Raw genomic sequence first — 22,618 nt, 5'->3', positions numbered from 1 at the left:
ATAAAACCGACTTGACTTGACTTGTGCTGTCGCGCCTTTGCAGCTCTGGGAAAAGGATGGTCGTGGTTTAGCTTGGGTTAGCTATAAGTTAAGGGTAGGGTAAGTGTTATTTTAAGGTTAGGGTTAGGTTGAGGTTGAGGTTATCTTAGGGTAGCTTTGGTATTTACCGGTTTTTCCCCGAGTCACGAAGGCACGACGTCACAAAAGCGTGATTGCTCTGTTGCGATGATGGTCCTGGAGCAACATGAATTATGATGTCATGGGAACGACACCAACACGACGACATCAGATCGTGCGTTGTAATACGTTGAGATTTTGCATTGTTTTTAATTAACATTATAATCCGCATTGGACCCCGTGAACCCACCACCCGCGGGGATGAGCAGTGGGGTAGGACGCAATGCAGGCCGGGCAGCAGGCAAAGGCGGGGACCGGGGTGTGCCGACTTCCAGGCATCGCAGACTGGTCCAGGGAGATCAACTGGGAGGAGACCCCGGGGTGGACCCAGAACTCGCTGGAGGGACTACATGTCCATTCTGGCCTGGGAACGCCTTGGGGTCCCCCAAGAGGAGCTGGAGGGTGCTGCTGGGGAGAGGGGCGTCTGGAGTGCCCTACTTAGCTTGCTGCCACCTCGACCCCGGAGAAGCAGCTGATGATGATGAGAGAGAGAGAGAGAGAGACAGAGAGACAGAGAGAGGGGGGGAGAGAGAGAGAGAGAGAGAGAGAGAGAGAGAGAGAGAGAGAGAGAGAGAGAGAGAGAGAGAGAGAGAGAGAGAGAGAGAGAGAGAGAGAGAGAGAGAGAGAGAGAGAGATCCTCATTGGTAACAAAATTGGCAAAATATTTTTTTCTGCCCCCTCCACCACTATTTTCTCCTAGCCTCTCCCTCATATTCAATCACTTGGTATTGTCCATGTGGCTTCATTCGAGGTAGGATTTCACAGAAACGCCATCGACAGAGATGTAAGTAAAACGTTCTCTATCACCTTTAACATGCTCAAACAAATCAATATTTCGATAAAAGTCTTGAAGTGTTTCTGATGTGTGAGCTTTTTTTTCTGGGTTAGCCTAAAATCATGATTCAGACAAGGTAACTTTAGCTCTGTTGAATCATCTGCTTTACAATGTCAGTGTAAAGCGTCCAGACAGGATGATTTAAATAATATGTAATGCTAGATACTCAGTTGACAACGTGCAGTCAATACTAAACCTACTTCCAGTTACAAACGTACGACGACGATCCCAGATTGTTCTGTTCACGTCACATAATAGTTGTGTTTTGCATCACTGATGTTCTTGTTTCTATTTCATTACAATAACAGACACTGAAAGAAAAGTTAAACAATGTAGCAGGGCTGAATGGGCCAAATGGCAAAATAAGAAAATAAAAAAACAGCCCCACACGCGCACGCGCACGCGCACGCGCACACCGTCGTCATCATCATCATCATCATCATCATCATCATCATCATCATCAGTGGTCAATCAAAGCAAGCATGACTGTCCTCTCCGTTGGGTTGTCGACTTGCGGGTCTCCAGATGGCTGTAGCGGCCGATCCGCGATCTACATACTTTGGTGCAGTGTGGTCAGGGTAAAGTGGTGGTGGTTGGTGGTGGTGGTGGTTGAGCCCTTTTGTCTCTCTGCCTCCTCGCGGTGCTGTCGCTTTTTCTCCACGGCACAGTGGAGTTCCATTTCATGATGTGCAGGTCCTTCCTGCACGGACTTATTCCAAGAGTGCCTAGCCAGTGCAATGTGTTCCCAGTTGCTTGATGTGATGTTGAATTTCTTTCTCTTGTTTCCCTCCTTTTACTCCCAATTGTACTTGGCCAATTACCATTTTTTTCCGAGCTGTCCCGGTCGCTGCTCCACCCCTCTGCCGATCCGGGGAGGGCTGCAGACTACCACATGTCTCCTCCGATACAGTCGCCAGCCTCTTCTTTTCACCTGACAGTGAGGAGTTTCGCCAGGGGGACGTAGCGCGTGGGAGGATCACGCTATTCCCCGCAGTTCCCCGTCCTCCCCGAAGAGGCGCTCTGACCAACCAGAGGAGGCGCTAGTGCAGCGACCAGGGCATATACCCACATCCGGCTTCCCACCCGCAGACACGGCCAATTGTGTCTCTAGGGACGCCCGACCAAGCCGAAGGTAACGGTCGGTAACGGAAGGTTCGAATCGGACAATCCCCCTGTTGGTAGGCAATGGAATCTTGATATTGTCCCCAAACAGATCCTGTTTGGGGAGACATATGTTGGACATGCGGATGACATAGCCTGTCCATTGGAGTGGGTGCTGCATTATTGAGGTCGTGATAACATGTTGTCTTCTTCCAGAATACTGATGTTGACGCGTCTGTCCTTCCAACTGATCCTCAGGCTCTTTTGTAAGGATCTTTGATGGTGTTGTTCCAGGGCTCTCAGGTGCCTGCTGTAGGTAGTCCATGACTCTGCTCCATACAGCAGGGTGGGGAGAACAACAGCTCTGTAGATCAGGAGTTTTTGTTTGGGCCTTTAGGTCTCAGTCTTCAAAGAATTTTCCTGAGTCTGGCGTAAGCGCCACTGGCACAACTCAGGTGATGGTTGACCTCAGAGTCAATGTCAGCTTTTGAGGAAAGATGGCTGCCAAGGTAGGGGAAGTGATCACGTTTTCAAGAATTTTGTTGCCCACTTTTATGGTAGGCTGCGTGGAGGGCTGGTTGGGCGGAGGTTGATATAGGACCTGGGTCTTCTTGATGTTTAATGCCAGATCCAGGGCTCTGTATACCATTGATAATGTCCTGGATGTCTTCTGTGGAGTGTGCTGCAATGGTGTTGTCGTCTGCATACTGAAGCTCCATGATGGTGGTGTTGCAGACTTTGCTCTTGGTCTTGAACCTATCAAGGTTGAATAGCCTGCCATCAGTTCTGTATAAGATTGGGATCCCCCGTGGCAGCTTTTCTTCAATGAGGTGGAGTATAGCAACAATAAAGATGGCAAACAGGATGGGTGTGATGATGTGTCCCGTTTTGACTTTCACTCTTGTTTGCACAGCGAAGGGCTCTGACTCAGAGCTTCTATTACTGAGCACTGTGACTGACATACCGTCATGTAGAAGCCTCAATATTCTGATGCATTTGTCAGGGCTGCCATATCTTGATTGTATGCTCCACAGAGCCTGGCGGTCTACTGAGTCAGAGGCCTTTGTTAGGTCTATAAAAGCCATGTACAAAGGCTGCCTTTGTTCACAGCATCTTTCCTGGAGTTGGCGTGCTGTAAATATGATGTCTGCTGTACCTCTGGATGGGCAGAAGCCTTGCTGAGATTCTGAGAATACTTTCTCAGCCAGTGGTAGCAGTTGGTTTGCGAGGATATGAGCGAGGACTTTGCCTGTTGTTGCCAGGAGTGAGATGGCCCTTAGTTTCCACATTCTGCCTTGTCCCCTTTCTTGAATATGACTACTATTTGAGCATCCCTGAGCTCTGAGGGAAGTTTTTCTTTTTCCCGGACCTTGATGAGGAGGGCATAGATGTGATACAGGAGCTCTGGTCCACCTTCCTTTAAGAACTCAGCTGAGATCCCATCTGGACCAGCGGTCTTGTTGTTCTTAGGGCTCCTGATGGCATCTTGAACCTCTGTCATGGTGGGAGGTTCCCAAATGTCTTCTCTGATGGGACTCTGGAGAACGTGGCTGGCGATGTCTGTCTGGTTCAGTTGTGCTGTTGAGTTTCTGGAAGTGCTCTTTCCATCAGGTGTTAATGGACTCATCCTTCAGCAGCTCCTGCCCATCCTTTGAGCACAGAGGGATTGAGCCGTGGTTGCTTGGACCATAGATGGCCTTAGTAGTGCTGAAAAGGCCTCTGGTGTCACCCGAGTCTACCAGTCACTGGATTTACAGAGCCTTTTCTGTCCACCAGGTGTTCTTAAACTCCCTAAACCGTTCCTGGACATCTGCCTTGGCTCTAGAGAGAGCCACTCTTTTATCTGCCTTGTGGCTTGTAACTCGGGTGTCACTACTAGTAAGTTGGGTTACTACTACTCGAGTAACCGCTAACTACTAAGCACTAGGAACTTCCAGATCTCACAATCCTGCCCCCGTTGTCACTTGCCGGTTGCCAAAGAACTTAATCCGGGATGTTAGGGTGGGTTCCCTTTATTGAGGATGCCTGTGCATGACTTTGTTTCACGTGGGAAGACTGGTGCACAGATAGCCACCACACGTTCCTTGATAGATCTGGGTCAGGATCCAGTGGCATAGAGTGCAAGACGACTGGGGGCCCATCCCGGCCATTGTGATGCTTCCCTAAAGTCAGCCATCATCCTCCACCTGTTCGACCGTTGAGGTCTTGGTTGGATTGCTCTTTGTCAGGGACCCCCCACCCCCTTGAATTTACTGCCATGGGTGACCCTACAAAGAGTAAAGCTCCAGACGGCATTGCTCTTGAGATCTCGGGACAACGCAGGCTTCTCCACCACGACAAGGTGATAATCCGCAGAGAACACAAACACAAACACACACACACACACACACACACACACACACACACACACACACACACACACACACACACACACACACACACACACACACACACATCATTTCATTTCATTTTAATCATACCTTTCAAATATTCTCAGTGGGAGCCATCTACTTTCACACAGATACTCTGTTATCTCTCTGTGCTCATTCTATATTTCAGAAACGTTGTATGGTTACATTTTTCTTTCTTTTCTTTTTTTCATGAAGTCACATTTATTGCCACCAAAGCCAGACGAATCTTGGTCAAAGAACAAATTCCCAACCATGTCATTAAAAAATCTAGGCTCTGTCCCCTAGTTTGAAATGAGGCTCCCGTCCCTTTGGAGTTGTGGGTTCAAATCGTTCCGTGTGAATACAAATGTACTTTATTTTTCCACTGCAGTTGGTTTATTCCCAGTTCAGTAATCTTTTTGCGACTATTTTCAGAATCTTTCTATGTGGTACTTCGTACAGAAAGTACAGATTGTTACCTAAACTCCTTTACTCCCTTTCCAGCTTCAGATATCCAGAGATTAGATGTAGACATTCTTAGATACTCAGGTATTTCAGATTTTCTTCTTCTAATGACAATGTTGTTTTATGGGTCAAAATGACCCATAACAGTGTTTAACAGCAGAGAAAAGACTCTAAATGATGTTTTTTCCCCACCTGAAATGTGATGACTATAGTGACCCCCAACATTAGAAAAAGTGAAACGTTGTTTTTGTTCATATTTCCATGAAAGCTGTACACCACAAGGGTACTAAGATTGTCTTAGGGCCATTTTTTTTAACCCTAAAACATGTTTGGGTCATGTTTGACCTTGCAAGTCCTCCAACCCATACGATCACATATAGGTCGTATACCCTCTAATACGACCCACCGGAGCGTTACCTAAAGTAGCGCTCCTACCGGCGGCAGGAGGTATGCCTCAGATACTTTTCGCCTCTGTGCATTGTGGGTTTTTATCTACTTGTTGACATCCTTTTTACAACGCCTCATAGACAGGCTGATAAAGGTAAGTCGTCAGTAAATAGGGCTAAAAATTATTTTACAACAATAGAACATGTAGTCAGTGCGTTTTTGTGTTGTTCCGCCGTCTTATATAGTAACTAAGATTGCTACTAGCAGCACGACAGCTAGAGGTCGCTTAACTTTAAAACGTAACTACAGGTCACAATGAGCGAGCTACAACATAGGTCGTATAACACGGCCTATGTTATCGGTTTATAACCCCCTTGAAAGATCCGTCTGTCTGTGCTACGACTGGCTGAGCGTGAATAATGTCGTCCCTTCTGTCGACCCTCCGTGTCTTCTGTGTGTGTGTGTGTGTGTGTGTGTGTGTGTGTGTGTGTGTGTGTGTGTGTGTGTGTGTGTGTGTGTGTGTGTGTGTGTGTGTGTGAGTAGGATTATGGGGTTTATGAAACAGATTTTCCTGTTTACACACCAGCATTACGAGGCCATTCGGGTTAGGGGACCAATTTTGATAGTCTCGTAATTCATGGATTTCAAATCGTTATAATTATTGAATGATAATCATTTAAAGCATTATCAATGTAATGTCCGTAGACGCCTTGTCTTACTGACATAAGAATAATTCAAGAACGAGCCGACTTCGTAGGTTCTTAACTGTGTAGCTTTTACTAGCGTTCATCCGACATACAACCTTCATAACATGCGCTTCTAACTTCCTGTATACGTCACGCGCACTGCACGTACACCCGTGAGTAGGTCAAGTTAAACACGTGACCTTTCATTCATTACATCTCCCCCTCTAAGATGATTTTCTAACCTGTATATCACCCCCCTTTTCACAAAAAAAAATAAAAAATCCCCCACAGTACACAAGTCCATACGCCTCACAAATCCAGCCGGATTGCAGGCTTGCTCACCCTGCCAGAGCGAGTAACATATGGTGTGGAAGTTGGCCTTTCTGCTGCTCGGGACTCATCCATGTTTCCATTCTCCCCTGGAGTGACATGGTCAGGATCCCTAATGACAAAGGTGAGTGTTTTAGGTGTGGCCAACAGGTGGCGCCTGTTCCTTCTGTAATGTTCACCTTGAGCTGTCTCCACTATGTAGGATCTGGGAGTGGAGCTCTGACTGTGAACAACTGCTGGCATTGTCCATGTTTTCTGTCCATCAGGTTTGGTGAGTACTGCGTCACCCGAGTTCAGTGGGCGCAGTGTCCGCACGCCGTTCCTGCGGTTGTAGTAGAAAGCCTGCCTCGATTTGGCTGCGGTGTCAGCGGTTTTGATCAGTTCCTCTTTAGGCCAGGCCGGTTTCAGGTTATGCTGCAATGTGGGTAAGGTGGTTCTGAGTCTCCTACCCATGAGCAATTCCGCTGGACTGGCTCCAGTGGAAGAAGAGGGTGTAGCTCTGTATGTCAACAGGGCGAGGAGAGGGTCTTCCTGCCTTAATATGCTTTTGGCTATCTGAACAGCCCTCTCTGCCTGTCCATTACTCTGGGGGTAGTGTGGGCTTGAAGTCACATGGATGAAATCATAATCCTCACTGAACCTCCTCATCTCTTCTGAAACTAGCTGTGGCCCATTATCACTAACTACAATTTCAGGGATACCAAAACGTGCAAATGTAGCCTTCAGCCTAGCTACAACCTGACTGCTAGTAGTTGTTGGTAGATTTAGGATCTCCAAAAACCTGGAATAATAGTCAGACACTATCAAGTAGTTTTGCTTTTTGTACTCACACAGGTCTATGCCAACTTTCTGCCATGGTCTGGATGGGAGCTCACTTGACATTAAAGGCTCTTTTCTCTGTGTGTTCTTGTGTTCTCTGCAGAATTGACATTGCTGTATCTTTGTTGTAATGTGCTCTGTCATTTTGGGCCACCACACTGACTGGCTAGCTCTCTCTCTGCACTTAACTATCCCCTGGTGCCCGTCGTGTATTCTGTCTAAGATCACCTCCCTCATCTCTGTGGGAATGACGATACGACTGCCTCTGATGACTAAACCATCTACCGCAGATAACTCCCCTCTCACCTGATAAAAGTCTCTGACTGTCTCCGGCACTTTATCGACATACTCAGGCCAGCCGTGTCTGATGAAGCCCAACACTGTCTGGAGCTGCAGATCCCCATCCGTGCTCTGTTTTATCTCCTGCATCCTTTGAGGTGTGGCAGGCACCTGGCACACGATGGCATCAATGTGCGCTGCAACATCATCATGAGAAGCACCATCTCCGTAGCACTGCTCTGGGCCTCTGGAGAGTGCATCAGCCACAGCTAAAGTTTTGCCTGGTGCGTATTCAGCCACTGCGTTGAAACGCATCAGCCTCATTAACAGTCTCTGGCACCTAATGGGCACATTATCCAAGTCTTTGCTGTTCGTGAGAGGCACTAGTGGTTTATGATCGGTGACAAGTCTGAAATTGTCAAGCCCAAACAAGTACTTCTCGAACCTTTCACATGCCCAGACGCTGGCTAAGCACTCTTTCTCGATCTGTGCGTACCTTGTCTCTGCGTCACTCAGCCGTCGGGAGCAGTAGGCCACGGGCTTCCAGTGTTCCCCGTGCTGCTGGAGCAGAACGCCTCCCAGCCCGTAGCTGCTGGCATCTGCTGACACCACCGTAGCCTTAGTGACGTCATAAAAGGTGAGTACCGGGGCGGTGGCGAATGCTGCTTTAAGGTCTTGGAATGCTGTGTTCTGTGCAGGTCCCCACAGCCACTCTGTCGTTGCTTTAAGCAGTCCATAAAGCGGCTGACCTACAGTGGACAGCTCTGGGACGTATTTTGCCAAATAGTTCACCATCCCGAGGAACCTCTTGAGTTCCGTCACGTTCTGGGGCTGAGGAAAGTTCTCTATTCCGGCCACTTTGTCCGGGTCAGGTCTGATGCCTGCCTCGTTGATGATATGACCAAGGAAGCGGACTTGTTTCTGTTTGAACTTGCATTTCGCTTGGTTCAGTTTGAGACCTGCTGTTTCAATGACCCCCAGCGCCTCTGCTAGGCGCCGGTCATGGATTTCCTCAGTCTCTCCATGTATAAGGATGTCATCCATGTACACCTCTGTGCCCTCTAGCCCGGTCAGAGTTTCCGCCATCTTTCTCTGGAAAATCTCTGGAGCACTCGTTATACCAAATGGAAGGCGGCAGAAAGCATACCTCCCAAATGGGGTGATGAAAGTGGTGAGCCCCCTGCTGTCTTCATGCAAGGGGATCTGGTAAAACCCACTTGCTGCATCCAACGTTGTGAAGAACTTTGACCCTGCGAGCCTTGGCATTATTTCCTCCATAGTGGGCAGCACGTATTTCTCACGTTTCACCGCTCGATTCAGCCTCCTGAGGTCAGCGCAGCAGCGAACCTCTTTCTTGTTCGGTTTCAGCACCGGCACCATAGCGGCGCACCATTCTGTGGGCTGAGTCACTTTTTCAATAATGCCCTCATTTTCCATGCGCTGCAGTTCTTTCTTAACCAGTGGTACAAGTGGCAGCGGTATCCGTCTGGCTGTATGCACCGCGTATGGCTGGGCACCCTCCACCAGAGCTATTTTCACTGGGTCTGTTTTCAGCAGTCCACTTGAACCGAAAACTCCACTGACCTCATTCATCCGCTTCACTAGACCCATCTCCACTGCCTCTGGACGACTCAGCAGACAGCTGCCTCTCCCCTTGATCACATACACTGGAAAGGAGTATTGTTTCTCCTTGTAGTTGGTTGTGGCTTGAAACTGTCCTATGCAGCTGATGTTTCCACCTGGGCTTATGAAGCATGTGTCAGGAGGTCCCAGTTTTATGTTTGGCTTCAGCTTTTTAAATGTCCCTTGGTTGATAACAGTAGCGTCAGCCCCCGTGTCAATTTTAAAGGTTGTTGGTACATCACTTATTGTTAAACTAACAGTCCAATCTTCCTGACTGCTCTCTTTGCCAACTTCTCCCAGAAAGTACAGCTGTTTAACCTCTTCAGTGACTTCTCTCACCGCTTTAGAGTGACATACACGCTCCCAATGTCCCTTTTTATGACACTTGTTGCACTTACTGTTCGTTGCAGGACACTTCCGCTCATCGGTGTGCTGCGTCTTGCCGCACCTCCCGCATTCATCTACTTTGTTGGTTGCCGGACTGCCGCCACCATGACGCTGTCCGCCCTTTTTGTTTTGGCGTTCGTCCCGCCATCGGACAACATTGACGTTAGCCAGCAGGGCCTCTGGTTGGTTAGCTTGGAGGCTGAGCTGCTTTGTTATTGCCTCCGCCTGGCGCACTTGTTCAATGACTTTCACCAGAGTAAGGTCCGCTGTGAGCTGGAACTGACGGGAGAGCACCTTATCTTTTGTGCCCACTACCAGACGATCTCTGATATGTTCATCCCTCTTGTCCCCAAACTCACAGTGTTCAGACAGCTCATACAATGTCCGGATGTACATCTCCGCTGTCTCTCCTGGCTGCTGGCTACGTTGATAGAAGCACGCCCTCTCATGTATGATGTTACGGCGGGGAATAAAGTAGCCGTCGAACTTTTTCAGTACGATATCATAGTCCACTTTATCACCCTCCGCCGCGAAGTCAAACGAGCTGAATATCTTTTCAGCCTCGCTTCCCATTGCATAAATCAGCGAACTCACTTGAATCTCCCCGTCGTCTTTATCCAGCTTTGTCGCGAGCCTGAAGCGCGAAAACCGTTGTCTCCACTCCGGCCATTCAACGGGGCAGTCAAACTTGAATTCACTCGGCGGATTAAACTTCGGCATGACCGCTCGTGTTCCGATACACAGACTATTCTGACACCATGTAATGTCCGTAGACGCCTTGTCTTACTGACATAAGAATAATTCAAGAACGAGCCGACTTCGTAGGTTCTTAACTGTGTAGCTTTTACTAGCGTTCATCCGACATACAACCTTCATAACATGCGCTTCTAACTTCCTGTATACGTCACGCGCACTGCACGTACACCCGTGAGTAGGTCAAGTTAAACACGTGACCTTTCATTCATTACAATCAATACATGGATGATTACTACATTACTGGTATTATTAATTTATATTGCTATTTGACTGTTATACCCCTCCCCACGTCTTTTGTGACCTTTACAAACATGGACCTTATAAACCGAGTTTTGTATGTGGGAACTTCGAACAGCGCCCTGTAGGTGAGAATTGGTAATTGCAACATACACACACAGCGGGAAAATGCACACAAATTCCCGGGAAATTACACACAAAGTCGCGGTAAAACGTCACGGCCAGTGGAGCTGCTGCACGCATGCGAGGTTCACTCATCCAGAGCCTGCAGATGACCACGTAAGTCATGACTGTTGTAAAAAGAGACATTATTTATTAGCAGTTCAATTTGATTATGCTTGTACTTATATGAAGCTGACACGCTAATAAACGTGCATTTGAGAGTGCTTGTTAACCCCAAATGTCTATGTGTTAACCGGCCATAACAAACCTACTTTTCTGTTGTTAGCTAGCTAGCTGGCTACTGTGTTAGGCTAGCATACAGGGTGCTAGCTAGTGCTGGTGGTTTTACTTTTACAGAATTGCCATTGATTAATGGGCTAGCTGTAAAATGCTTGTGAAATTCGCGTTTGTAGGCTAAAATCTATCCATGGATACATATTTTTCCAGCAGATAGCAGTTAGCTATAACAAGATTGAGCTAGCTAGCAAGGCATGGGCAAATTAGTAGTGCTAGATGGCTGCGCCCGGTCAAAACTAACTGTAGGCCTAACGTTAGACCAATGCTGGAGAAGTTAAGAAAATGCATCTGATTTTCTACTTATTTAGGCTAAGCGTTATCTTGCACCTTTTAACCCTCCAGTCCCGTTTCTGACTTGTCATAAGATTAAGATAGCTAGCAGTCGGCAAGAGACATCTCTCCGTCTCTCACGTGCTCCATCGGAACCGGTGCCTGTCACACACGTGCGCGTGGAGACCCGGCTCGGTGGAGCGAATGAAACGCTCAGAGGTTTGTGTTGTGTGTAAACAGACCTCATAAACCCAGTTGTCCCCATAAACCAGCAAGTGGCTAGTTTTGTGTGTTGTATGTAAACAGACCTCATAAATCCAGTTGTCCCCATAAACCACACTTTTATTGACCCCATAAGCCTGTGAAATGTCAGTCTATGCTCTGAAAGTGGAATGGTGTTTTTGACATGAGATTTGTCTTCTGCAGATCAAATGAACATTTTAGGCATAACTTTTAAGTTGACAAGATGGTTGGAAAGGTGGGTCTCCGTAAACCACCGAAAAATCAGGTTGACCTTATAAACCACATAATCATGTGTGTGTGTGTGTGTGTGTGTGTGTGTGTGTGTGTGTGTGTGTGTGTGTGTGAGAGAGAGAGAGAGAGAGAGAGAGAGAGAGAGAGAGAGAGAGAGAGAGAGAGAGAGAGAGAGAGAGAGAGAGAGAGAGACCCTAACCCTAACCCACAACGAACAATCACCCTCCGTCTCTTCTGTATGACGACAGTATTCGTACTTAACCAATCATAGCACAGACAGAAGAATATTAATTAGCTCTTCCAAGGAGGTCATAAACCTATAACATGGCCTGCGTTATGCCTGCAATGGGCTGCTTGTTCAGACGACCTATGGGGTCGTTTTTTTTTGGTGGAGGACAGTGTCCACTGGTTAAATGCAGTCTTTCTGCACCGTGCAGAGGGAAAACCCAGATGGTCACACAGTTTGTGATGAATGACAGCTTGTTTCTTCGTGCAAAATAGATTTGGGGTTTAAAATTAAATTAAGTTGCTTTAATTTAGGGGTTTAATGAAGGCGGCTGATGAACGACCCTTAAGACAAGGGCGGTACACAGAATGTGTGGACAACACGAGGGTTAAGTCAGTATCCCTGCAAAACAGCTCTCTGGCACATGCGGACTTACTTTCTTCTAAAAAGACGTCAGGAGTACTGAGTCTTCTCTCCCTCTCTCTCTCCATCTCTCTTTTCCTCTCTCTCTCTCTCTCTCTCTCTCTCTCTCTCTCTCTCTCTCTCTCTCTCTCTCTCTCTCTCTCTCTCCATCTCTCAGAGCCTGGATGTGGAACCGACGTCTCTCCAGGGTGTTATACACTGGCTAGCGTCACCAGCCATAATGTGGGAACAGCATAACAAGCTGCATTGCGTAAACACACAATGAGAGGTAATGGCCCCCGAACCCTCCATTTCCAGCCACCGCACCATCCAGTGGTCGGAATAATGGATTTGTACCCTTTTGGGTCTTTTGGGAATTTTATGGGAATGCGTGCTGGGTTCTGTAAACACAATGTGAGGCCAACTCAGAGCGGAGCGCCGCAGACTGAAGAGGGGACGGCGGGCGGGGGGGGGGTGAATTAACATTGCTGATGGGGTGGGTTGGGGGCCTTTAGGGTCAGACACAGTCCTCAGCCTGTCTGCACCAAATCCCACATCATCTCCGTCCAGCTGTGGTTTCTCCTCCTCCTCCTCCTCCCTCAGCTGGCCGGCCATTCTGCTCACGTCACCTCATTGCCTCCTCCAGTGTTCCCGAGAAAAGGCTGCAGTACAAGGAAAAAGACAGTTTGGTGCGCCCACGGCATGGAATCTCAGGTCGAAGACGCGACCATAAAACACAAGGCTTTATTTGAACAGGAGAGACCGGCGGAGCACATCTGCTCTTTTCCAGCTTCCTGCACAGTCATACGGTCACCCACATTCCCAGCCCAGAACAAAGGCCGTCAACTACCACTGCTAGCGAGGGAGAAAGTGGGGGTGCAGCGTCTCGATGGTAGTTACCCACTTATGTTGCTTTCGCTGAAGGGAGGGAGAACTTAAAGATGCACTTGGTGCCATGTATAAAGCAGACGACACAGGTCGAAAAATATCAAGTCTATAGCACAAGTTGATGTTTATGTAAATCTATATATAGTCTTCGTATATAGCTGGGCTGCCCAAAGTGGGGCCAAAATTGGCCCGCCACGGGGTTATATTTGGCCCGTCAGATGTTTCTATTAAATAAATAAATAAGTGTATTGACGAGCGAGACGCTTGTTTTGGGTGATGGTGCTTCTTTACACAACCGAACATACAAATAAGCGTTAGTCCAGGAGCTAAGTGCGACTGTCTCCGTGCATTAACATAACATTCACTTCCGCATTGAGTGAGTGACGTCACGGGTGAGGGTGCCGTGCAAGACCAATCAATCCCAGATAGATCAGGATGATAACCACTAGACATCACCCCAATACTAATAAAAACTAAAAAGAAGATAAATTTGTCAAAGGTCAGAATAGAAATCACCCTTTCTGCCATAGGTAAATATATGCTTCATATGTTGGATCCCTAATTATTATATATATGCAGACACAGACACACCAAAATGTGTGTGCGTGTGTGTGTGTGAGAGAGGGATTCAACAGGAGAGCGGGGGAGCCAGGAAAAATGTGATAATGCTCTGGATGTTGCGTTACGGTCATCAAAAAATGACTCATTCCGAGCTGTGGCCTCAGCATCTGAAAAGGGAATTGATAGAAACTGCGGCGTGAAAGGGAAACTTGGATTTGTTAAATGTGTCTTAAGTGCTGTTGTGTTTAATAAAGTCGTGTCACACTGATGCAGACTACACCCGCATTCATCAGCCCTTGTTCAATGAATTTGTCAGTGAATCTCCTAGTTTTTAAAATCCGGATGTGTTGTTTTTCTCACTTCTATTACGCGTACCTGCAATGCCCCGAGCTACTGAAAGGACAGAATAATATACTCCTTAAGGCCAACTGCACCCTTTGGCCCCTCACAATGAGCCCACTGGGCCCAGGTTGAAAGGCCTACCCCACCCCAGTTCTATATTCAGCCGCCCATAGTCTCGTCCCCCTCCTTAGCCATGACCCCCCCTCTCCTGATTAGAGTGAACAAAAGTGCATAAAAGGAGAAGGATAGAAGGACTCCTCCATCCTGCTTTGACCCGGGTAGCCCTAGTGGGAGAGGTCTGACCTATCTCACACACTTGCAGGGGTGGAGGGACCAGGCCCAGCTCATTCTTGACATCAACAACAATGTGCAATCGGAGCGCGGATATATGAGGGTTGTAGCTCGGCTCCTGACCCGTCAGCAGAGCGGCCACATACCGAAGAAACTCAAATAAATAGAGTGTGATATGAACGCATCAGCTGGCGCGTTGTCATGGACATTCTGGACTGTGGACTGTGGACTGGATGACTGAATCTGACAGATGGTTTTATCACGTTTTGTTCTCCGCTCAGGACCGACTGCATGTCGACTACATCCATTTAACCATTTTTTGATTCCAACCCCCTAAAACATTGGTCTTATTCGATTTAAATCAAACGTTAACAGGTTTGGGAAACGTGAATTGAAATGAGTCACTCAGGAGCAGAGGCAACATGTTAGGGGAATACAGAACTACTTCAAGATGACATATGAAAGAATGCATGTCTAGAAAACCGGGTGGGACATAAAGGGGAGTCAGCATGACACACTGGAACAGGAAATTCGGTGCTTGTACTGTAGTCACACACCAGTGATGGGACTGTGAGGAAAACCAAACCACTTGGCCTGTCTGTGGGAGGAAAAGCATGCCAACTAGTCAGAATCAGAATCAGAATCAGAAACACTTTATTCGTCGTCTCATTTCATGCACTTGGGCACATGAAATGAAACGGAACATGGTTTCCCTCAGCCCACAAGAGTGCAACACAAAGACAACAACACATCCAAAAACTACAAGAACTACAAGAACACATATATCCATAATAATACATCTAAACTAAACAAAAAAATCACTGTCCAGGAGAACGATCGCCAGCCAGGATGACTGTCGGAACTGCCGGTTTGCATGGGCTAGCAGTTAGCTTAGCCTGCCCCGCTTCCGCATCCTGTCAGACCGCCCTCGGTGTTTCCTCTTCGGGCACAGCTCCGGTCAGGGCCGTGGTCCCTGGGCCTGCAGGACGCAGCAGACCAGGCTCTCCCAGCCGATCCAATGCCAGCTCTCCCAGCCAGACACCCTCGACACACCTCCCCGCACTCCACATGTCGACACTAAAAACACAATCAAGGCTAAGCGAGGCCGCCGCCAGACCGCCCTCGGTGTTATCGGAACTGCCGGTCTGCATGGGCTAGCAGTTAGCTTAGCCTGCCCCGCTTCCGCATCCTGTCAGACCGCCCACGGTGTTTCCTCTTCAGGCACAGCTCCAGGCAAGGCCATGGTCCCTGGGCCCACAGGTTGCAGCAGACCAATCTCTCCCAGCCGATCCAGCACCAGCTCTCCCAGCCATTAAACGCAGACAAACTTAGATGCAGATGTGAACAAAGACACTACATGGACGGTGCTGGGTGAGGCTGCTGCAGACGTGAGTTTGCGCCGCCGTCTTTGGTCTTAGACTTGTGTAGAGCTAGTTGTTTGAAACTGCAGGTGATGACTGTGGGATTCATCATGCACATGTAGACCATTTAAATCTGACCAGGTATCCAGACACTTACAGGGGTGTTCAGCAGGTTTAGCCTTTAAGTTTATCAAGATTTCCTAAGGCTGGGGAAAAAAAGAGATCAATGACAGCAATGTCCTGTCATCTAACTGTGAATTGTGGAAGAGTCCATCTGTCATTCAGTCCCCCTTTCACAGGCTTCCATTGAATGGTTCAGATTGGACCTCTGGATCTGTTAACCAATTGCCCTGGTGATTAGAAAAGCCCAACATGGATAGGCTAAGGCCATGCTAACTCTATGCAAAATTTGCAAGGCCGATTTGTTGCTGGGCCACGCCCATCGTCAAATCCAGTGGTTAATGGCAGCCATGTTGCTCGCCCGACTGGGTTGATTTATGGGTTTTCTGTCAGTCTAGGTAACCTACTCCTGTGGAGCGAATTTGGTGCAGATTGGTCCTCAAACAAAAAAGCCTGAGGGAGAATAGTGGGGGTGGGGGTTAAAATCCAAAATGGCGGAAAATCAGGTAGGTGGACTTTAGTGGATCATCAAATGTATGGAGTCACGGGGGCCTTGATACCTACAGCGTGTTGCACATCAATGGGGCACATATAGTCCATATATACCCACATATATCTCCCCTCGGGGATGAAGAAAGTATTCTGATTCTGATTCTGATTCTGGTTCTGATAAGTACAGCCGCTACGGTGAACGAGCTGGGGCCCTTTCAGACTTCAAGTCATGCTCTTTAGCTGCAGCGCCATATCAGGCCGATATCTGCATCATTTTGTTGCACGTAAATGTCCATGCCTTTGTGAAATCCAACGTCTCTCTCATATACCATCTCAAGAGATTTCTGAATAATAATAATAATAATAATAATATTAATGACAATATAACAACAACAACAACAATAATAGTATTAATAATAATAACAATAACCATAATAATGATATAATAGCAACAACAACAATAATAATAATGAGGATGAGGATGATAATAATAATAATAATGATGATGATGAGGATGATAATAATAATAACAATATTAATGACAACATAATAATAATAACAACAACAACAACAGTAGTAATAGCAATAATAACAATAACCATAATAATGATATAATAGCAACAACAACAACAACAACAGTAGTAATAACAATAATAACAATAACCATAATAATGATATAATAGCAACAATAATAATAATAATAATAATAATAATAGGCAGACAGCCTGAAAACATCAAAGCACAAACAACAAATCGTGTTACAACCTTTAGTCAAAACATTTGCACAACATTTAAGCATCTGTCTGATGACCCGGTGTGAGTCCTGCCCTGACCGGCAGTAAACACTCAGTGGAGGGGGGGGAGGAGGAGGAGGAGAGGGGGAGGAGGAGAAGGAGCGGGAGGAGGGGGGGGAGGATCCTGGTTGGGTGGTGTGGGAGCGGGACCGTTCAGAGTTTAGAAAAAGTCACGGCGTGAAGTTGAACGTGAAAAGTAAAAGACTCGCAGCACCGACCGTTTGTCTGACTACTGGGAATTCTAGGAAGTTCCCCCCCCCTCCCTTTTTTTTTTTTACAGACAAGACAGGAGATGGGACTTGAACGGAACGCTGGATTTTTTGTATGACTTTTTAACCAGAGCGTATTTACAGTCATTACGTGTGCGTGAACACACAGGAGAAGGGGAATAGTGTAAAAGAGCCTGAAGCTGACTGGACCGCAGGGATGTAAGTTGAGCTGGAGTCCAGGAAGCAGACAGGTAGGGCAGACCTGACATTCTGCACCGGTGCGGTTATTTGCTTTACATCTTGAAACATGGCATCATCGTTATTAAGGTCACACAGTTTCAAGGGATACAAGAAACCTTGTGCAAGCTTTCAACCCGTTTTTCCCAAATGGAAAAACTCTTTTCCATTTGGGAAAAGTTGACTTTACTTACTGAGAAGGCACAACTTTATCCTCAGAAACACAAGTATTGAACTCAAGATAGATAGATAGATAGATAGATAGATAGATAGATAGATAGATAGATAGATAGATAGATAGATAGATAGATAGATAGATAGATAGATAGATAGATAGATAGATAGATAGATAGATAGATAGATAGATAGATAGATAGATAGATAGATAGATAGATAGATAGTGCGTGTGCCCAGTTTGAGGTGTAAAAAAAGCAGGACGTTAACTCCTGAATCTTGTTCCTTCTTTCACAATTCTTTTCTACACAGTAAAAGTGTAAAAGAGTGTAAAACTGAACCCAAAAGGATCCATTTGTACACTCTCAGAGTCCAATTAACACTCGGGTTTTTTTTACTGTGTACGTTCGCAATAAGTGGCATTTCAGGGCTGGACTTGACTAGAAGTAGAGCCAACCAGTCGTGCTGCCGCTGGTGAAGCTGCCCCAACAACATAAAGCCACAACACGAGAACGGCACAACTTCCGACTTACAAGTTGTTCTGGAGAGTAGACGTGGTTTAAAGGTCCCTCGCTGCAGTACGCTCCGTTATTCGAGTGTACAGAAATGTGACGAACTGCCATTTTAGGGAGTTGAACGTAGTAAATAAAGCGTTTTCCATGTGCGTGTTTACTTTTACTGGCAGGTCCCTGAAGAAGATGTGAGGCGCCAGCAGCTTCACTGCCAGTCCCAGTAGCCTTGCCTCCCTCTGCTGTGTCCGGTGTTGTGGCTCCCTCTGCTGTTGGACTGTGGAAGGTCACGAAGGGCAGACAGGATGGGAAACATACTGGAGGAAGGGATGAACGCCGTCATCGTGCGCCACTACAACCACTCGGGGAAGTGGGACCGACCCCGCAGCGGCGGGGCCTGCAAGATGGCCGTGCTGCTCCTCATCTGCGTGATGATAGTCCTGGAGAACGTTACGGTCCTTCTGGCTCTCTGGAGGAACAAGCGCTTCCACAACCGCATGTACTTCCTCATCGGCAACCTGGCCCTGTCTGACATGCTGGCCGGGGTGGCCTACGTAGTGAACATCTTCACCTCGGGGCGCAACACCTTCTTCCTGACCCCGGCCCAGTGGCTGGCCCGTGAGGGCAGCATGTTTGTGGCCCTCAGCGCTTCCACATTCAGCTTGCTGGCCATCGGGATCGAGAGACACATGACTATGGTGCGTCTGCGTCCATGTGAGGCAGCGGGCCGTGGGAGACTCTTGGGCCTGCTGGGGGCCTGCTGGGCTGTGTCGGTGCTGCTCAGCGCCCTTCCTAGCCTGGGCTGGAACTGCCTCAATGACCTGAGCTCCTGCTCAACAGTGCTGCCGCTCTACGCCAAGAGCTACGTGGCCTTCTGCATCAGCATCTTCAGCGCCCTTTTAGTGGCCATCATCATCCTCTACATCAGGATCTACCGCCTGGTGACCTCCAGCGGGCGCAGGGTAAGCAGCAGGCCCTCGGAGCGCTCTCTGGCCTTGCTGCGGACAGTGGTGATCGTGCTCGGGGTGTTTGTTATGTGCTGGGCACCTTTGTTCCTCCTCCTGCTGCTTGACGTGGGCTGCAGCCCGGACCACTGCCCCATTCTCTACCATGTGGACTGGTTCATTGCCCTGGCTGTGCTCAACTCAGCCCTAAACCCCCTCATATACACCCTCTCCAGCAGGGAGATGAGAGCGGCATTCTTCCGGCTGCTGTGCTGCTGTCAGGCCCACATGGAGTCCACGGGGACCACCATGGTGGGCAATCCCCACCTGGGCACTGTCATCCCCACAGCGGAGAACAGCAAGTCCAGCCTGGGTGGAGGTGGAGGAGGGAGCACTATCGCATGCAAGTCGACTCTGAATAGAGGAAAGCTTCCTTCACCTCTGACCTCTGACAACAAGCACGGGGACCCCACTGCCCCCACCATGGCCCACCCCTCAGGGCCAGCCGACCTCCTCTCGGCCGTACTGGTCAAGGCCGGGGCGCTGCCCTCCCTCAGCAAGTTCTGACTGGGCAGAAGTCACCGGGACTTTACAGTCACGTGGAACCGAGTAAGCAGAACTGTTGTGGTCACTGCTACGAGACACTTTCTGTTGGTGCAACGTGGTCAGTGTAGCACGGATGAAGTATCGACTGAGTAGCAAGGACTTTTGGTTTGAGCCCACCAAATCCATTAAAGCTGACCGCTTTAAGCGGGCGGTATAGATTAGAGTGAAACCAGGATACTGTGACGCCACTATTAACAGAAATTAATAATATTCACAGTGACTTTCCAAGTGAAACTGTCGACCTGACCTGATTCACGTCTACACGTTCTGCGAGACGCGTTGGGCCGTCTGTTTCACAGCCGGGCGGAGAAGAACCGAGCGCCAAGTTGAGAGACGAAATGAATCTCGGCTTCAAAGCTGGGTCCGGGCTACAGGCCGCACCCGTGAAACCAGGCCTCGGCTGTGCTTCGGAGAAGTCGTAGCGGAGCATCGTTTAGCTTTATCACACTGTTTTTGTCAGTAATGTCACGCTGTTGTCGGCTTATTAACGGGGCGCAGATAAAGTTACTCAGCACTGCTTGTTGTCGCACGTGCTGCGGTTTGCACGGTAGGTGTGCTCGAATCCCACTCCTCACCGCACGTGTCTGTAAACTATATTTATTTCCATGTGAACCTCGGACCTGGCGGGACTACGAGCTGTGTGGCACCAGTACTTCTTTGCTTTGTGTGCATGGGGAGTGTCACGGTACGGGGAGGGAGCTACTGACGGGAGGCGTACTGTGTGTGTGTGTGTGTGTCAGTGCGTGTCAGTGTGTGTGAAAATGAATGAGACGCTCCCCCAGACGGGCGGGCGGGCCTTCAGAGGCCTCTCACAGCTCTGCTAACCACTAGTGAGTAGGCGCGCAGGCCTGGCTGCAGCCTGGGCGCAGCAGGTCAGCCATGGGTGGTGCAGTGCCTAATACCATAACATGCCAACCGAATAAAGAGCAACTTCCTTTTCATCACATCACCCACGTGTCATCGTTTTCCTCTGAACACACACACACACACACACACACACACACACACACACACACACACACACACACACACACACACACACACACACACACACACACACACACACACACACACACACACGCACACTCCCCCTCTTCTGCCATCGGAGCTTTTGGTTTTCATCTCTGCTTCCCTAAAACAATAAAAGGGAGGGTTAAACCAGATCCTGGTTATTGGTAGATATTTAAAAAAAGGTAGAGAAAAAAGTAAAGGTAAGAAAAGGAGTAGCGGTCTATTCCGCTGCCTGCCAACACGGGGATCGCCGGTTCGAATCCCCGTGTTGCCTCCGGCTTGGTCGGGCGTCCCTACAGACACAACCGGCCGTGTCTGCGGGTGGGAAACCGGATGTGGGTGTGTGTCCTGGTCGCTGCACTGGGGCCTCCTCTGGTCGATCGGGGCGCCTGTCCGGGGGGGGGGGTTGGGGGGAATAGCGTGATCCTCCCACGCGCTACGTCCCCCTGGTGAAACTCCTCACTGTCAGGTGAAAAGAAGCGTCTGGTGACTCCACATGTATCGGAGGAGGCGTGTGGTAGTCTGCAGCCCTCCCCGGGTCAGCAGAGGGGGGCGGAGCAGAGACCGGGACGGCTCGGAAGAGTGGGGTGATTGGCCAAGTACAACTGGGGAGAAAAAGGGCGGGAATAAAAAAAAGATTAGAACTTTAGTTTTCCTTGTGTGGAAATTCAGTTGTGAAACAACAAAAGACACACAACATCATCATCATCATCAACAACAACAACAACAACAATAACAACAACAACAACAACAGAGAATAAAGCAAAACTATCAAACAATGCACAGAAATAAAGATAGGCTTTAAATACGGTTAGCATATTAATGGACAATAACGGTAAAGGTAAAGTTGGTGTGACGGTACCGAGACAGTGTGGGCTGACACTGCAGTGGTAGTGTGTCGGTACCAGATGCTCCTCTGGGCAGGAGGTTTCCAAGGCTCGGGTCCATTATCTGTCTGCAGTCCAGAGACGGCAGATACTGTCTGCCTTTTCAGCCTGGTAAGGTTGAGGGCCATATTAACGCGTAGGCTGTAATTAATGCAAATCAGTGTAATTAATTCATATCAGTCTAATTAATTCATATCAATGTGCACATTTTCCAGTCGGTTGCTGCCACGTACTAGTCACACAGCAGGGAAGGAGTCTCACCTCATACGTCTGCATTTGCAGCCACGTTACTCCCGTTACTCCTGTTACTCCCGTCGCTCCCATTCATTGGCAGAAGTGAAGTGAGGACTGGTGTGCTTGCAGGTCGCTGTGAGGAAGCTTCTTCTCTCAGTACCACATTGTGGATGGACTGTTTCATCTGAAGACTTCATTTTAAACGCCAAACGCTGCGGCCTCAAACAGCTTTGGCGTCTTCCAAGATGAGGTGCAGGGCAGGAGCGGAGCTGCAGCGGTCCATCGTGGACTCCAGGGGGGTTCAGACATATCACTGACAGGTAAAGGACTGGAGCTACATGGTTAAGTAGATGAAAAGTAGAAGTGGAAATAGAGCCATGCCTCCAAGTTTCCAAAAAAAACAAAACAGCTCTTTAACCAAAGATGGTTGAGTTTAACAACAGAACCCCACTTGAGTCCTGCACACACCGGGATTTAAGAGTTATTCTATATATATATATATATATATATATATATTTTGTCCATACAAGTTCAGATGTATCAACTAAAAACTAGTAGGGGGGTTATTTATCAGACCCGGGGTCTAAGAGGTCTAACAGAACGTGGTTTACTGATGTAAAGAGCTTAATAGAATGTTTAATATGAATATAAATAG

General features: G+C 48.1%; 1 protein-coding gene across 3 annotated transcripts; it reads left to right on the top strand.

The window, feature by feature from the left end:
- The first annotated feature begins 796 nt into the window (after positions 1 to 796).
- Positions 797 to 20,780, top strand: s1pr3a (sphingosine-1-phosphate receptor 3a). 3 transcript variants are annotated; one of them, XM_056277184.1, is made up of 3 exons: positions 797 to 961; positions 12,482 to 12,592; positions 18,458 to 20,780. In XM_056277184.1, exon 3 carries the CDS (start codon positions 18,587 to 18,589, stop codon positions 19,790 to 19,792), a length of 1,206 nt encoding a protein of 401 aa, XP_056133159.1. In that variant the 5' UTR covers positions 797 to 961; positions 12,482 to 12,592; positions 18,458 to 18,586; the 3' UTR covers positions 19,793 to 20,780. The 3 variants fall into 3 exon arrangements, with proteins under 3 accessions (XP_056133159.1, XP_056133160.1, XP_056133158.1); XM_056277185.1 differs by lacking the exon at positions 12,482 to 12,592; XM_056277183.1 differs by lacking the exons at positions 797 to 961; positions 12,482 to 12,592 and adding an exon at positions 17,355 to 17,612.
- Positions 20,781 to 22,618: the final 1,838 nt, after the last annotated feature.

The sequence above is a fragment of the Lampris incognitus genome, chromosome 3 (assembly GCF_029633865.1).
Source record: "Lampris incognitus isolate fLamInc1 chromosome 3, fLamInc1.hap2, whole genome shotgun sequence".
In the NCBI taxonomy this organism is placed as follows: Eukaryota; Metazoa; Chordata; class Actinopteri; order Lampriformes; family Lampridae; genus Lampris; species Lampris incognitus.
This window is presented reverse-complemented; position numbering and strand designations above follow the sequence as displayed.